This window comes from Musa acuminata, chromosome BXJ3-7 (assembly GCF_036884655.1).
Source record: "Musa acuminata AAA Group cultivar baxijiao chromosome BXJ3-7, Cavendish_Baxijiao_AAA, whole genome shotgun sequence".
Taxonomy (NCBI): Eukaryota; Viridiplantae; Streptophyta; class Magnoliopsida; order Zingiberales; family Musaceae; genus Musa; species Musa acuminata.
Genome location: NC_088355.1, coordinates 41229901 through 41247141, shown reverse-complemented (window position 1 = coordinate 41247141; position 17241 = coordinate 41229901). Strand labels below are relative to the sequence as shown.

At 38.0% G+C, this 17241-nt stretch overlaps 2 protein-coding genes across 9 annotated transcripts; both read left to right on the top strand.

Annotated features, from left to right (window-relative positions):
• Positions 1–310: 310 nt before the first annotated feature.
• On the top strand, positions 311–9385 carry LOC135580762 (auxilin-related protein 2-like). Of its 6 annotated transcripts, none has more exons than XR_001979105.2 (10): positions 311–824; positions 1902–4992; positions 5102–5180; positions 5325–5395; positions 5504–5569; positions 5655–5744; positions 6817–6993; positions 8388–8504; positions 8644–8764; positions 8865–9383. XR_001979105.2 is itself a non-coding variant. In XM_018829047.2 (8 exons), exons 1-8 carry the CDS (start codon positions 478–480, stop codon positions 8421–8423), a joined length of 3954 nt encoding a protein of 1317 aa, XP_018684592.2. In that variant the 5' UTR covers positions 311–477; the 3' UTR covers positions 8424–8630. The 6 variants fall into 6 exon arrangements, 2 of the variants coding, with proteins under 2 accessions (XP_018684592.2, XP_065013833.1); XR_010497850.1 differs by having other exon boundaries at positions 8388–8536; XR_010497849.1 differs by having other exon boundaries at positions 8388–8536; positions 8644–9385.
• A 733-nt stretch (positions 9386–10118) lies between these two features.
• On the top strand, positions 10119–16856 carry LOC135643552 (uncharacterized). Of its 3 annotated transcripts, none has more exons than XM_065160641.1 (6): positions 10119–10455; positions 10737–10954; positions 11846–12827; positions 12914–13418; positions 13542–13567; positions 13924–14172. In XM_065160641.1, the coding sequence occupies exons 3-6, from the start codon at positions 11937–11939 to the stop codon at positions 13966–13968; spliced, it is 1467 nt and encodes a 488-aa protein (XP_065016713.1). In that variant the 5' UTR covers positions 10119–10455; positions 10737–10954; positions 11846–11936; the 3' UTR covers positions 13969–14172. The 3 variants fall into 3 exon arrangements, with proteins under 3 accessions (XP_065016713.1, XP_065016712.1, XP_065016710.1); XM_065160640.1 differs by lacking the exon at positions 13924–14172 and adding an exon at positions 15874–16856 and having other exon boundaries at positions 10120–10455; positions 10880–10954; XM_065160638.1 differs by lacking the exon at positions 13924–14172 and adding an exon at positions 15874–16856 and having other exon boundaries at positions 10120–10455.
• Positions 16857–17241: the final 385 nt, after the last annotated feature.

The following is a 17241-nucleotide window of genomic DNA, read 5'->3' as shown; positions in this document are numbered from 1 at the left end:
ATCTAAAATATTTATTGTTTTCATTCAATTATTTGATTAATGCTTTTTTTCTTTATCGATTTTATTTGTGAGATTATTATTATCCTTAATAAAGTTTAACCTCGGAGAGACAAAAGGCAAATTGGTCTTAAAAATAAAATAAAACAATAAGATTAATAATTAGGAGGTGTGTGCCACGTACTACCTGCTGTTAATTCGTGGGGCCCATAACTTTCCCTCTTTTCTAAAAACAGGTCCCCCATTTCAAAAATATTTTGACCTAAAACTCCCCTCCGTGGCCAAAAATTAATGATAAAAAGAACCGGAAAGCAAGTCCTCGCCATATGCTCCACTGTCACCGCACGGGTCGACGCCCACTTCTCCCTAGAAATTTTCGTCCCCGCGGCTTGATCGGACGAGCAGAAGACGACGACGAAAAGCCCAAGACTCCATCGAGAAACCCTGATCTAATCGCGAGGCCTACTCTCCATCGCCGCTATGGAGGCGCAGCGCGTCTCCAAGAAGGCCGCCTTGGGGGGGGCGGCGGCGTCGTCCGCCTTCGACGACGTCTTCGGCGGGCCGCCCAAGTTCCTGGCTCCCTTCTCCGCCCGCATGCACGACTACGCCGAGATCTTCGGCGCCGCTGCGAGCGCCTGCAGCATCCCCTTCCTCGACCTCCCGCCGGCGATGGACGGCTTCGATGGTGAACCCGCTGCGCCCCGGAGGAGCTCCGGGTTCGACTACTTCGAGGTCTTCGGGGGTCTGGACTTTGGGGAGCTTGCTGTCTCCTACGAGGAGTTGTTCGCCGTGCCGAGGAGGGTGGAGGTTGGCTCTTCGGGTGGCAGGTAAAGTTTTGGAATCCCTCGTGTCGTTTGATCCTTCGTTTGTTGCTAGTCCGGCTTTTCGAGTAACATTTCTCGACGGTTTGTGGGAAAAGTTTCCCTTTTTTGTGCTCTAATGGTTCCTTTTGCCTCTAAAACTGAAGGCGAAGGCAAATAAGTGTATGAAGTTTTTTACTTGCACTACACAACGGAATGGCTGTGAGAGTAATGTTACACAAATATGAGATGGTAGTAGGAGGCACGTCAGGGCATAAAATTTTCTTTAGTTTAAAGTGGATTGTTTGGTAGCCTTTTCCAGAGGTTTTTATCCCTCTCTTTCCAGGTGACACTCGTCCTTTAATATTGAATTAATAATTATTTGGACAAGAAGATCATTCTTGGAGCATAGCAGAGTGCTGGATCAATCTTTGTGATTAAAGTTCTGGTCACGCTTTGCACTGTGGTATATGGCTGTTATATGTTACTTGGCAGCCTTTTAAACTTACGAAAGAAAAATGTGGCTTGCCACTAATCTTAGCAAAAATATATCTCTTTTTGTGGATCAATGGTTATAGCGTAGTCTTTATAGCTCATTGATGGAGCCTGACGGCCTTTGGAGCTCCTTTGTTTGAATTGTATGACTGGTTTTTTGAGAGTTTAAAATATATATACTGTTAGTGAGAGCTTCCCTTTGTGTAGTCAAAAGCATAGATAAAACTTTGGATTCCAGTGGAAACTGGAGTCATTTCTAAATTCAATGGGTTTGAATTTAAGAATGTCCCATGTCTAAACACCTTCTCACAGGCTTCCAAATGCTAAAATGCTGAACTCTGAACGATCTTGAATTTTCAGCTCTGTACTAAATTTTTCATCATGACAAGGCAGTGAAGCAACAAATGATACTAAAGAAATAAAAGACATCAAAAGAAGCCATTTTGCTTCTGTGGATGTGATCCTCTCACTTTTATTTCTGTAATTTTTTTTTTCAACTTTGGGTTCTCAAAAGTCTTTTAAGACTTCTTTCTGTGAATTATTAAACCATCATACCTCAAAAAAATTGATCATTAACGACTATTTTGCCTGTTATTTCATCACTAACAGGGCCCTGGATGATCCTGCCATTAACGATCAGGACACCGAAGAATACGAATATCCTCTGGAAGACATGCATGAAGATCATAAGGCATGTAGAGAAGAGGATTATGTTCCCCTTTCTTCAAATTCCAACCATTCAGATCATGGCTTAAAGCAATCTAACCTGTCATATGATAGGACAAGTCCAATCAGCAAAGAGGGTGCTTTTAGTGGGAAAACACAGATAACTGATTTGCCTGAATTTCACTCCACTCTTGACACAATTGTGCCCTTGCAGACCCAAACAAGTGATGCTGCTTGTTGCATGGTTTATGGTGATAAAAATGATGGGAAACTACAGAGCAAGTTTATGTCAAACTCATCAACTCATGGGTTAGAGATATCAAGAGATGAATTTACAGGTGACCAGAAGAAATCAACAATTGAATCTCCTATATTAGATATTGATCATGCAAATTTGAAATACTGTTCACAATCTGCTAGCAGTGACTCGGTAGCCAGTGACGATGCATCATCTTCCAATACTATCTATGTAAGTGTGTCAAACATCAGTCTCCGAACACAACCTTTGCGAGTACCACCACCATCAAGACCACCTCCTAAGACTGTCAGCAAGAAGGAAAATCCATTCTTGAAGGCATGTGCAACTTCAAGAATCAGTTTAGATGGAAGAAGTTTGTGTAAACCTAATGAAAATTCTGAAGAACACTATATTAGTGTTAGTTCCGCAAGCCATGCATGTCAGGATGCTGATAAGAACAGCCCTTGTTTCTTTGATGTCAATGTTGATGCAAGTTCAGCTGCTGCTGCAATGAAGCAAGCAATGGAACTAGCTCAAGCAAGATTGAGAACTGCTAAAGAGTCAATGGAGAAAAAGCGCATTAACCTTCAAAGTCACAAGAAGCTGGGTCAGCAGGAAAGCAATAAGGAAAGAAAGGTTGATCAAACTTTCATCGAAGGAAACTTCAGTGAGATGTTGACACAGAAATCCATAGTAAAAGAGGATAAACATACTGATGTGATCGCATCAAAAGAAAGAAATAGAATTACCAATGGTGTAAAGGCAAGTGAAGATGTTGCAGAGGCACAGAGATATGTAGTGTTCGATCAACAGATAATGCAAGGAAACAATTTAAGATCAGAAAAGGATTGTGGAAAGTGGAGGATGAATCAAGAACACCATGAGCTGCTAAGCAATGAAAAGAATTACAAAATGGTTGAAGGTGTCTCTGACCAAGAAGGCAACAGGAAAAAAACAAAAGCAACAGCAAATATTATTGAAGATATTTATGCTGCGAATAAAGAGGCTCTTCTGCCATCTGAGCTTGAAAGTACCGGGATCTTGAAGGAAGAAAGTGATGGTAGCAAAAATGATACAAATCTGCAAGATGACAATGTAGCTTATAAGAAGCAAGTAATTGAAGAGATAGAAAATGCAACTCCAAAGTTTTGTCTGCATGAAAATGTTGATGATCTTCAAAAAGCTCATGTTTCTAGCAGTGGAGAAAACGAGAAGCATGGAAAGTCTCATGAGGTCTGTGATGGAGGGATGAGAATACCATATGCGATTGAGAATACTATATCTGAAAGAAGTGAAAATAATCGGGAACTGTCAGATGGCAATGAGTTTCAGGGGATTCATGACAGCAAAGAGGGAAACTGGAAATCAAAAGCTGGTAAAGATGCTTTTGAATGTGAAGAAAACTTTTTTAATCTTGAGCTAATTCGCAGAAGCTCTGAAGATAAATTAAATTCAGAAACTTGTAAAGATGTGTTGGAATCTGCAGACAATGCAGACGATCGCACTGTGGCTGATGCAAGTTGTGAGCCTTGTGAGAGTAAAAAAAAACTGAATGTGTCCATGATATCTTCTGTTCCAAATGGAGGGGAGATTAAGATGCCAATTGGATCATGCGTCTTTGAAGCAGGCAAAGGAGTGAGTGCCACTAGTGACTGCAGTGAGTTTATGGAAAAAACCGGAGAAGAGCAAGTTGAATATGATCATGCAGAAAATCTAGATCGGATGGAGGAAAGTGGGTTGGGAAATTTGCAGGAAGTCAGGGAGGAACCATATTTGAAGCAAGAGTTGTGCATGTCAGGGAAAAATGAATCAGAACTTAAAGTCAGTCAATCTGTAGATGAACTGGGAGAGAATTTGAAGAAACTAAATGCGACAGGAGTAATCATGTCTGGAGAACAGGAGAAGCCGATGAAAGCTATAGAAGCTGCCTGCTTGAAGGATTGCACTGGAATCAAAGTTAAGGACTCTCAAGTTGAAGAGCAGCAAAGTGACAAGATACAAGAGGCAACTCGAGCGTCTTGTATGCAGGCAAACTCTGGGAATCAGGACACATGTCAAGCAAACCATGAGATGAGAGAAAATGAGGAGATCAGAAAAATTCATGTGAAACCTGATTTTTCATATAACAGTAATATCTTAAGTTCCATTCCAGATGTCTCAGGCAAGCCTCTGTTTGTAGATTTGGGTGTCCAGCTGGAAACTCTGTCTGAAAGGAGATGTGACATATTAGAATCAACACAGAATGCTAGAGAAAATTATAATGTAGAGTCTGAGAGAATTGATTTTGATATGAAAAAGACAGAAGAGAAAGAAAATGAAAGAATGGAAAGAGAAAGAAAATGGGCAGAAGTTGAGGCAAGCAAACTAGAAGAAGAGAAAGAGAGGGAGAGAGAAAGAGAAAAGGACAGAGTTGCTGTGGAAAGAGCAACACGGGAAGCACATAAAAGGGCATTTGCTGAAGCAAGAGAAAGGGCAGAGAGAATTGCTGTAGAGAAGGTTACTGCTGAAGCTCGGCAAAGAGCTCTCAAAGAGGCCCGTGAGAAGGCAGAGAAGGCTTCTGTTCTATCTATGGAAAAATCACTTGCTGAGAAGGCTTCAAGAGAAGCTAAATTAAGGGCAGAGCGAGCTGCTGTTCAGCGAGCAACTGCTGAAGCTCGGGAACGTGCTGCAGAAAGAGCACTTGCTGAAAAGGCTACTGCAGATGCTAGGGAACGTGCAGAGAGATCAAATGGTATTTACAAGGACAGAATGAGTAGACAAAATATCAAAGAAGATCATATCAGTGCCAGGAATAAGGTAGATAAATATAAGCCTAAACATGAGTCTCTTTTTGGCTTTCGAAGGTCTCTTTTTTCTCTGTATTTATGTCATAAATTGATCAATTATGTATTGGTTGGACATGCAGGATGATTATATTGGTGCACATCTTCAGAGTACTAGTCCTTCAAGCAACTACAGAAAATATTCAGCTTTGATTAACCAAAGTAAATTATTTTTGGAATTTTTTTCATTATCAATTGATCCCTATTTTCACGTTTTCAGTCTTTGAGATTGTTTTTCTTACACCCAAAGATTCATAGATCATCTTTACTTATTGAGGCATTTGCGTTCTTGTTAATGAATGAAAGTAGGCGATGGTGAATCAGCTCTAAGGTGTAAAGCTAGGCTGGAGAGACATCAAAGGACAGCTGAACGTGTGGTGTGAATTTTATCTGAATTTCATTTTCTTGATGCATTCTGAAGGTTGCATTTGTATGTGACTTTTGGTTTACCATTATATTTTTTCTAATTATTGCTGCACTTTTAGGCAAAAGCTCTTGCAGAAAAGAACATGCGTGACATTTTTGCTCAAAGAGAACAAGCAGAGAGAAATGTAACATTGTGATTTTTGATAAACAAAATATTTTGGTCATATTACAATTCTTTTTTCTTAATTCTTGATCTTACTGTAATTGCAGAGATTAGCAGAGTATCTGGATGCTGATGTCAAGAGATGGTCAAATGGAAAACAAGGAAATCTGCGTGCACTGCTGTCAACACTGCAATATGTATGTATATTAATTTTTCAATCTTGGATTAATTTCTAAATGTACATGGAACATAATTAATTACGTGCTCTGTAACCTTGGATATATTCTTAGTTGTATAAGAAAAAATGTCTTAAACAAGTTTTTAGGAGAAATTAGTTGGGTGTAACTACACTTAAGCACACACAGATTCCATAAATGTTTGAAGTTCCTACATAGTAGAGATGACAGGCAAATTGAAAGATCTTGTTTGTTATCTGTCAGGCTCAAGTGTCAAGGCATAACATATGATCCAAATTTCCAAAATAAAATGTTTATAATAATTCAAGTGAATTTCACCAGGGACAGAGTGCCAGCTTTCCTTTGGAAATTGGAAACTGATTGTTGAATGATACATTAGTAGAATAATTCTTTTTGCAATTAGCTATTAAGAATCTAGCCATTGATTTTACAAAAGAGTGTATGATAAATTATTTGTTAACTTGAAATGGAGAAAAAAAACAAATAAGTTAAAGTACATCAGCAATTTATGAAATAAATATTTTTGCAGTTAACTAGAAGAAATCTGGCTGTTGCTTTTACAAAAGGCTATATGATAAATTATTTTAGAAGTTGAAATGGAAAAAAACCAAATAAATTAAAGTATTCTGCATCTTCTCACGTGGAGATTGTAACTTCATTTGTTCTAGTGTTGTTCTAAGTAATTTTATATCAGGAGGCAAGCATGAGATCAATGAGAGCAATATTTGTTCTACATGTAGTTTAGTGGTCCATGGTCTTTTTCTAATGGATGAATATTTTCTTGATGTACGTTAATATTACAATTGTCAATTTTCTCTGTGGGGATATGCAATCAGCTTATGTAGACTTCTTTTGATAAGAACATGAAAGTTCAAGGTGCAACGCCAGAAATCTTTACATTTACAAAGTATTTTGCTAAAGCTTTATCATTTCTGTTAAATGCATGTCAAGCCAATCTAGTTCTTGTATCACCAAAAATTTTCAGAACTTTTAACTGGTATTCAATATTACACATAACAAAGGTGGGCTGGTGCTGCAGCAGTTTTTTCACTTAGTATTTTGTAATTTGCAGATCCTTGGGCCTGAGAGTGGTTGGCAGCCAATTTCCTTGACAGATGTCATTACAGCTGCTGCTGTGAAGAAAGCTTACAGGAAGGCTACACTCTGTGTTCATCCCGATAAATTGCAGCAAAGGGGTGCTAGCATTCAACAAAAGTACATTTGCGAAAAGGTTTTTGATCTTCTTAAGGTGAGCTCTTTATCTGTTTGTTTCTCCGATACCATAGTGCAAAATCTTTCCTTAAAAAAAGAGAAAAAAAGGTTTTGATCTATCTTAATGGCAATTCCTACTTTTTAATAATTTCATAATGTTGATCAAAGGTTTTGTTTTCATTTTACTGAACTTTGGGTAGAGGTGAAAGGGATTGAGTATATATGATACGGGAGTATGCTGGAACATATATGGGCACACTATGTTGTCCTATATCCTCGAGATTAAATTGGTGTGAAAAACTATGAGCAACCATGTGTTGGTGTTGAGTTTGCAACTTGTTTCCTCATGGTATATGATCCTCCCAATTTACCTTGGTTTTTTTGAACTAATTGGTTTTGAATGTAATGTTGTGATTGGATAAAGTTGGTACTGTATTAACATTCAAATGAGATTCTCGTGTTCAACTTGGTTGGAGTAGCTAATAAGTTGTTGAAATTGACCTGACAACAGGGATTTAATTGGTTGATGTTGGTAATAAGAAAACAGTTTACTGCTCTTTGCTTAATCATCTTTTTCCCCCTACATCTTTAAGAATGTAGTTCTTTCCGAAATAAGTTTGCTTTATATTTCATTATTTCTACCCTAAACTGATTTTATCTGTTTTCTTCAGTCATGGCTGGTGTTGTTCACATTTGAGTTAAATGCCTCTGAAATTCTTGTTAACTTGCTATCTTGAGTTAAGATTTGCCAATAAGTCTTTCTGAACTAGGATATGAAAGTACTCTTTGAATTGGACATGTTCTCTAGTTTATTAATGTTGGGATATTGGTATAGCTTTTCTCTTGATAGAGAGAAATGAAAATGCACAACCGCACTAGCGTAGATGATCATATTGCCCCCGTTTACTTGAACCATGAATGGAAGTCAAAGAAGTTGCAAAACATAATGGAAGCCCCATTATAAGAGATTGTTTTGTTAGGAGTCCTCATTGACTTGGATTTCATCCCTTTTTACCTTGTATAGGCCATGGATGATATTTGTGGTCTGCATTCAGGTCATATACCATGAGCTGGACTCATGTTTACAAAATCTTGTTATGTTATATGAATAACTGGACTCTACTCATATTTTAGTGTGTACTTACATTTGTCGTGCAGCTCCTTTATCAATTTATACTTTGTAGTATTTTTTCAAAGAATATGCTAGTTTATTCTCTGTTTTATTGGCAGTATTACTGAGTCCTCATGTGACAATGCGTGCAAATTTAAACTAACGGCCATGAGCAGATCCTCTTTGAATCATAATAATTAGCCATAGAGAATAAGCATCTGATGCATGAAATGAATTTGAATCACGCTGGCTTTTCTTATATATTCTTATTTTGGTATGTTTGCCAGGCAAAAAGCTTATCACCTGTTTTTGTTATGCAGGAAGCTTGGAACAAATTTAACTCGGAGGAGCGATGACATGCAGAAGCCTTCTGTCAAGCTTTCATAAATTATATCGAATAGATGCATGTTAGATCAAGGAGTAGCAAGTTCAGCTCTGTAATTATTCAATTGAGCATTCTTTTGCACATGTAAATATGAAATGCCTACTTGTGCATGCTAGAAAACTTGTTCTAACAATAGACAACATATATATAATGATATGTTTCTCTGCCATTAATTCAACTTCTTCCTCCAGATATATACAGAGCCTGCCTGCATCAACTGGGAAAGAACGAATTGGAGTGGTGGATGGAATGAGGCTAATCTGCCTTCCAAGCTCTAACGTACACCGATGGGCCGTCAAAAAGCTGTAGTAGGTGCGTTGTTACACAGTTTATTTGCATCGTAGATTAATCATGATAGATGTCATCCAAAGTTAGTCAATAATGCAGAACTCTAAGCCGTCCTCATCCACAGTTTGGGGACTGAGCCATATGCTGACGCCTCCTAAGAAGGCGATGGCAGCGTGCTCACAGGGTGTTTGATGTTATGCGTGGTTGCCATCAACATCCCTACCCAAGTTGTCTTACAATTTGGCTGGTGTGAACTTTGTGTTCGCATCAACAACATGTTGGAATGTTCATTTGGATCAAAAACGTAGGGCAACCGGATTTGTTCATATTCCACAAAAGCGTCGACCATTCTTCGTATGTACGAGCGCATGGTCCCTCCCTTGTGTCGCCATCAACCACGCCTGTTGTCCATGCCGAAAGAAGCCATTGGTTGCAGGATTTGTGGCCTCTGCCTTCCAATGCACCGCATCTGAGTGCATTGAAAGCACGGGATGAGCTACATCGTTCATTCCTGGATAATTGTGATGCCAATTTCATGTATGTCATCGTCAGGATAGCCCATGTTGGGCTTTCATGAGATTTTGATCCTTTTAATTCTTTAATATGACTTACTTAATATAGCAAAAATTAAGAGGAAAAAGATGACTATTGCAACAATGGGATGAGACGTCATTTGTTGCAACGAAAAGAAAAGCTATTGTTTTTCAAATCAACAAACATATAATGGTCATTACACCGATAATGATAGCATTTATTAGGAAGATTACTGCAGATGGAATTAGTCTTAGCAAGTGGTCTAACTCATGAGATACTGAGCTTGGCATAGCCATCTTGGTTATGATAATATAAAAGAAATCCTCACTCATTTGATCAGTAATTTGTATATTAATTATAATAATTTAAATTATCTTAGATTTGTTTATATTGGTTATATGTTATGAAAATAGAAAAGCATCACAGATAAAGAAGGTAAATTTACTGATTCTTATTTAATTTACATTAAAAATGATTATTAATCCAAAATAAAGGAGGGATCAGATGATATACAAATCAAATTTAATATTATTTTTTTATAAAGATAAATAAATGATAAAGATCAGATTTGCTAAAATTTCTTCTACATTTATATTTGCTAAAATAATTTTTAATATAAATTGATGAAGTTAATTTATCAAATAAATTTATTTAAAATAAAAGGTTTTGAAAACCAAATAGTGAAGGCCATGAATTTTATTGGATGAGAATTTTATCGGATGCGGATCAGAAAAAGTGCGTCCGACGGCAAGCAGAGATATTTTTGGGTGGGCCTGCCTGTTGTTGTATTATTTTGATTTCTCTCAGCTACAAATATAAAGCGTCGCTCATCTTCCCACACGGCAATACAAATACACGAGAGAGAGAGACACAGAGGGAAGGAATACCCGCCTGGTGTAGGTCGGCTCCCTCTTGCGATTACGTGGCTGTGGTTCCGCGGCGTCGCCTTCACTTCTCCTTTCCCCGTAGTTACCCTTCTCCTCCTCCTCAAGCCTCTGCTCGCCCTCATTCATCCCCCCTACCAAAGCCTTGAAAGAAACACCTTCTTCTCTGTGCTCTTCAAGCGACGAACATGTATCGTTGTTGTCTGTGCATGGCCTACTCGCCCTCCTCCGTTCCGGATCCTGACCGCTCGCTCCCTGGTGGTGCCGCGCTCTGAGCTCGCCATGGGAGCGGATGAGGTAGCGACGGCTTCTTGTCCTTCTCTTGATGTTCGATGACTATTTCGTATCTTGATGCTTCCTTCGGTTTCGTTTGGATTCCCTCCTGTTGATCTTCCTGGAATTGAAGGTTTCTGTTTGGTTTTGGTAAGGCCGTGAATAGGGAGTTCTATTTCCGTTTCTTGTTTCGTCGTCGACTCTTTCTTTCGCGATGGATACAGACATCTAGAGGAGTCATTGTTTGTTTTTCTTGCTGGTTTGGAGCCGTTGACCTCCCTTTTTGTGGATTGTTCTTGTTTCAGGTTGACGGGAATAGATTTTGGTGGAAGATATACTAAAGGGCCTTCGTATTAGCTTGTAATTTTGGGCGTTCTTAACATATGATAGCCCACTACTCTGCTCGAGCTTACGGCTTTTGTTAGGCTTTTTTCCCTTGTATTTTTAGGTACATGTTGGGGGAAAAGCTGCTCGTTCTGGTTCATACTCGAAGGTTGAGTTCGACAAAGTTTCAGTAATCAAGGTACCGATATATCGTTTACCTGCAGAATTTTTATGCAAAAAAAGAGAGGAAAAATTAATGTTTTTTAATTAGGAATTAAACTTAATAATTTGTCATTGTTAGATTAAATATTCAAGTTTTTAGAAGTAATTATTAGATTAAATATTAAAGTTTTTAGAAGTAATTATGAGAAGTCATTTTATCCAGTAGAAACTTAGAGAAGATTGAAAGTCTGAGAGGAACATTAAATGTGGTTTGACAATAGAATTGAATGTTTGTCTTGCTAGGAAGTTTCTTTTTATGAGAAGTTTCAGTGCTGCAGCCTTTAAGAGGCCTCTTTTAGGCAGTGTTAATCGGATGCTTTAGAGAGAAGTTTCTTATCGGTTTTTTAGTTTCTGATCTAAGCATAGGGATTCTGACAATCACTTTGTTCTAGAGGAGATAGAACATGCCGACACATTTCCACTGAATGCAATAACCAGCAGAGGGACCTCTAGATTATCGAACTATGATTTGTCAACCACTGTAGACATCTTTATGGAGCCCGATAGCTTGCATCTCATATCTGGTTCTTGCATAATTTAGCCACAGTTGATGTGCTTGTGGTATAATATAATCCATGAATGGTGTAGAAGAAGTGCATTGAGAAGCTGACTAGAAAGGGCACCCCTTAAGCTTGTGAACGTAAATAAGTAAAAAGAACTTTATCTTGGGACTCTTGAGATCTACTTTGCGTTGGCCATGGTCTACTTGTGGCAACAGGCCTTCCAGTTATGTTCTCTGACATTATTATCCCACTTTGAGCATGTGGACCTCCGTTTTTTTTTGTGCATATGTGGTTACTTCAACTAAAAATGAAACTAAGACTTCTTGTCACTTCTGAAAGCTTTACTTTTTTCTATTTTCTTGTAGGACATATTGAACTGAAGTTACAGCTAACGTCAGAATATTGGTCATTGTTTTTTCAACTACGGGCTTATTTTCTGTGTACTTGAGATAAAACATGGCAGAGGATGCTGTACGAAGTTATGGAAACAATGAAGATTTAAATGTTGAATTGAGTCACACAAATGGGAGTGTAACTCACTTTCAGTACCATTCACAATGGATGGCACATTGGAAACGGGCAAGCAGCATTTCAGCTCATCAGTGCCATAAGCACTGTACTCTTTCTGATGCAATCAACAGAAAAAATTGCGTAAAACAAGAGGGCTATTCGCAAGTCGAAAATACAAAATCTGGGAAGGTTCAACTGGTAAGCATAGGTACGAGGGAAGGAACAACCCCCGAATCCAGGAATGTGTGCAGTTCTGAGCTTAATGAATTAGGCCTAACATTGCATGTTCACCGGTCAGCTGAATTTGTGGGAGCTGAAAAGGGAAGATGTGAGATGGACAATACTCTGGTGCCCAAAGATGTACATACATACGATGGAGTTGTAGTATCAGATAAATTGCATCTTCATAATTTTTCAGACTCCTCTATAAACTGGGAAAACTACAACACATGCCATTCTCTGAATTCAGATGAAATTCACTTTCCTAAGTATGACGTAAGTTGGAAGATTGATACTATTTTAAATCCTAAAAGAGGACCTGGACATGGTCAAGTGGCCAATAGATTTGTTAAGTTACATCTTCCATTAAAAGGAACTATGTTAGGCTCCCATGTAACAGAATCTAAAGCAAAAGAGATTAGTACAAGTAGTGATCAAGAGATTGAACCCTGTGATACTGTTAACGGCTTACAAAATTTTCAAGATGGTATTAGTGCATCAACTTCTCTGCCAGCGATGGTCAGATCTAAAGCTGAGAGGCCAAATATGAAGTCTCCTGTGTGCATTAAAGATAGAAGAACGTCTTCAGAATCGGATCACACACTTGATGAACATCGGGTAAGAAGTAGCTTCACTAATTGAACCATGAGTTATGTAATTTTTCTGGTCATTAAAGATTACCTTCACTAATCTGAACCATGCAGGTGCTAAGAGATTTGTGGCCAGGCAAATCTCCTCTTTCATATCTAATTAGGGAAAACGATACTGAGGATGTTCTTCATCAGCCATTAAACTATATGTCCAACTGCTTCATTCATAATGTTGCAAGTTTGGATATACATAACTATCTTCATCCTGTGAATAATATAGATGGAGATGCACAGAACCCTTTTAATGCTATTCATTATCAGTTGACAACAAAGAATATGCCAATGGAGTTGTCGCGAGAAAAACAATTGATAGAAGATTCGACAGAAACTGCAAAAGCAAAAGTTACTCCCTTGTTTGAAATGTTAACAGTACCAGCAACAGCAAGGAACCAAGGAATGTGGCAAGGAGATTCACTGCCTTTAATTAACTCAAATAGCATGGAAAATGGGGTTGATGTAAATGGAATTGAGATACATATGATGGGAAAGAGGGAAAGACCATCAGCTAAAACTGATGCAATTCACATTGAGGCTTGCCTGGAAAAACACTCTCCGAAAGGTAAATACTTAATGATAAATTTTCAATTTAATCAAGTGTTATAAGTAGTAGAATATTTCTTCCAAGAAGAATTATATGTAGAATAGTCCTCCCTAAATTTTCAATTTTTTCTGTGTTTTGCAGGCACGATTTCTGACAGTCTACAAAAGGTACAGTTATCTGCATTCTAAAATTTTTAAATATGGTGAAGGGCACTGCATAAGATAAGCTAGTTACCGTATGCTAGAGTCTGTGCAATTGTATTTGTTGCAAGTTACTCCAATCATGTGATAGACCCGAGTTGATTGACTTGGCAGAACATATCCCACGTGCAAGTCTGGCTTTTCTTATCTCACTGTGTTAGAAACTGTTGATAGCTTAGCTTTCTTGAGCTGTTTACTTTCTCTTATATGGTTTTTCATACTATTTGGGTTCTCAGTACCTTGAAGATCATTATAGGTATCTTTCATTTTAATACTACTTTCTTCCTATCAATAATGATTATCTTGAGGTGGCCATTATGCAGCAGCTGGAGTCTTTTGTCTTTTTTATGGTTGAGGAACCTCCTTGAAACTAAAGCACCATGAGGACACTATATGTTCTGCATGTGAGACTAGGAGCATGATGCATAAAAATCTGTTTTCGAGGATTGCTTGAGACACATTCTTTGACTTTTGTTGACAAAAGGCTGTTGATTAAAAAAAAAGAAGAGAGAGAGAGAGAGAAGGGACTTGTTATGCTATATGTGAAGCTTTAGTGAAGCCACTAACGAATGGTGAGTTGATTGCACTGCCTTTTTCTTTTAGATCAACTTGCAGAAAAGCTCTGAGATCTTTACCTTTGGTAGAACAATAAGAATGCACTATTGGATTTGATAAAAAACTGAAACTTTCATGACCAGAATCTTCTGACTTTTTTTTTGTCGGTGAAGCTTAGAGATTAGTTGTATATTTGAATAGTTTCAATCAAAATTCTTTTAATGAAAATTGATGAATGTAAGTTACATGAGGCTCTCAATATGATGCTATTTGGACTAATATGATACAGAAACTGGCGCCAGAGAAGTGTGAACATCATGCAGATAAGATTAATAAGCATGACATGAATAAGAATACCATAGGCCCCATGGTTCATGCAAATGTAATTAAAGATTATTATGCAATTGAGATCTGAATAGAAACGAGTAAAACATAAACTAAGCAGAGAAGATCTAGAGCCAATGTCTCACAAGGTAGCCATCCTTTTCTTGATGACAATTATTAGTTAGATTTCATGGGATAGTCAGATTTATTTACCATCTTACACCCCATGCATCAAATCAGTAAGCTGGATATAGGACCATCCAGAAGAATCAGGATCTAGTGCATTAGCCAAGGTAGATACTTTTGCTTCCCTCCCCAGAGTTTCAGAAGAAAGATATCAAGGCAGGGCTTAGGATACCTACAAAGTAAAGCAAGGTGGAGTGGGCTGGAGGAAGAATATTTATAAGAAGTGACAGGAAGTTGTTCTATCAAATCATTTAGCCATAGATGTTCTAGCTATTTTGCAGTAAAAGCCACAATCTCATCATGTAGTAAGCCTACTTATGTAAATGGAAGATTCATATGAGAAGACAAAGTCATTAAGATCATCATTTTTCCCTGAAATCATGGCTAATTCTTTGGATGTTGGACATTCAAATTTAGATGATCCATAATTTTTTAGCCCTCTTTTTCTGTTAATGGTATTTACTAGTCATATTCTCTGATCATTCTGCATGGAGAAAAAATAGGCAATTTTGTAGTAATTAACTACTTGCCAAAATTCAAGAACATGAAGACATGACACTTAAATAATGAAGCCCATCATACTCTGTGTTGGACTGGATGAGGTGACGAGCTAAAAATAGGTCTCAACTGGAAATTACAGAGACTGACCAAAAGGAAAAAACATGTGCTGGTTATCATATAAAGTATTGATCTTTATCCTAGCCTTGAGTTGATATGTGTTATTTAAGTCCTGATGCTGCAAGCAGTGATCAAAGGAAATGGGCGGTTGGTTTTCTTGGGTTGCTGATTTCATTCTCTAACTTCATTATATCTCTTGAGAATGTACTCAAGTTTTGAGACCAAGTTGTATCCTGTAGCTGGATTCTATGTAGGTTGCTGATGGCATCACTTTGTTGGAAGTTGGCACTACACATCTTTGGCTTTGTTCTAAGGCTTTGTGAAAGTCTTAGAACACATTGCTTCATCATATAAGAAAATATGATGCCTGCTTGTGTGTAAATCGATGATTATTTTATTCTTTATTTTTGAACTTCATAAAGTTTGGGTTGTTTTTATCTTGTAGTATATATGCATCTTCATGGATATTCAACCATCCCGCAAGCTTATTGGTCTCTTAATGTTAATATGCATATATTGATAAACCAACTTTTGGGTATAGGTAGCTTGATGACAAAATAAAACATTTGTACTAACATTAAGTTCTGCAGGACCTTCCACACACGAACCTAATAAAATCCCACTCTCCATCACCTTCAGCGATCCAGGAAACTTTGAGCAGATATGTTAATTCCTCAGACAAAACTGGTAGCGTAAGTACTGGAGGACTGAGCACATCTAGAACTGAAAGCATGAATGTAGATCAAGTTTTTTCTCATGTTCAGAGGTCCAAGATTTCAAATACTAGTAGTATAATTGAAAACTTGGCACAAAAGGAGCAATGTAAAAGATGGCTCAAACGCCTCAGACACAAATCTTCAGATGCTTTTGGCCTTGGTTCTAAGAGAACAAAAATTGGAGATCACCCCACTAATGCAGAAGTATGTAGCTTTTCAAGTAAAGCACACAATTATGACACATCCAGCTCGGCGATGACAAAATGTCCCAAGGAACAGCAGATACCCGATACGACCAAAGACATACCAAGTACTTCTGAGTGCTCCTATGGAGTATCAGCAAGAGATGTGCAATACTGGATTAAAAGATGGTGTTATAAGACCCCTCAAACGGTTAAAGCTCATGTGAGTATAGTTACACCTGGGCTATGGGAGCCTGAAAATCGAAAAGTGCTTCCTGATAATATTGAGGGGAAACAGTTCCCAAGCATCAGGGCGATAGCTTTGATGGGGAGAGCAATGAACAAATTCCAAACAGGTCAGTTTCAGAGAAAGGGATCATCAGTGGTGTGGAATATAGAGGACTTTTGAAAGCTACAGGGCTTTGGTTTCCGGTCCTCATGCAGCTTGCAGATTTCCATGGCGAGAAAGGTGCAATCGAAAGACACCATCCAAAATATTGTGTTTCAGATGTGAAAAGTTATCCAAATTCGAGGTTGCATACATTACAATCAGTAAATTCTATAGTCATGTTTCCTTAATGTTGATCTTTTGTTTTTCTGGGATCGGCTTTTAAGGAAGTAATCTGAACTCTATATCTACTTAATATGTTCTGAAAGATGTTTTTCTTATCCTCATTTTTGCGGTACACATTTTCTTTTCATGGACCCTGGTGCATTCTCTCATGTTGTCATACCACCATGTATATGTTCATTCTGATTTGCTGCGCCCATGTTGGAGATGGTAAATTGCTACTGACAAGCTTCATCAGGATTATGTGGCTGCTTGCAGGTATGTGATGCTGGTATCTCAGTGTTTGACATATTCTTGCATTTCAATTTCTTGATGAATTGATAGTCCTTTTTAACTTGATAGACCTGAATTCTTGTGATGGCCACATCCTTCTTGAGTTGGCTGGCCAAGACATGTGGCATGACTTTTTCTTGTGTTCTTTTGTAGTTAGATCCCAAGCTGGGTCAAGGCGATCATATTTGATGTTCTCAAAAGCACAAGCTTCCAGAA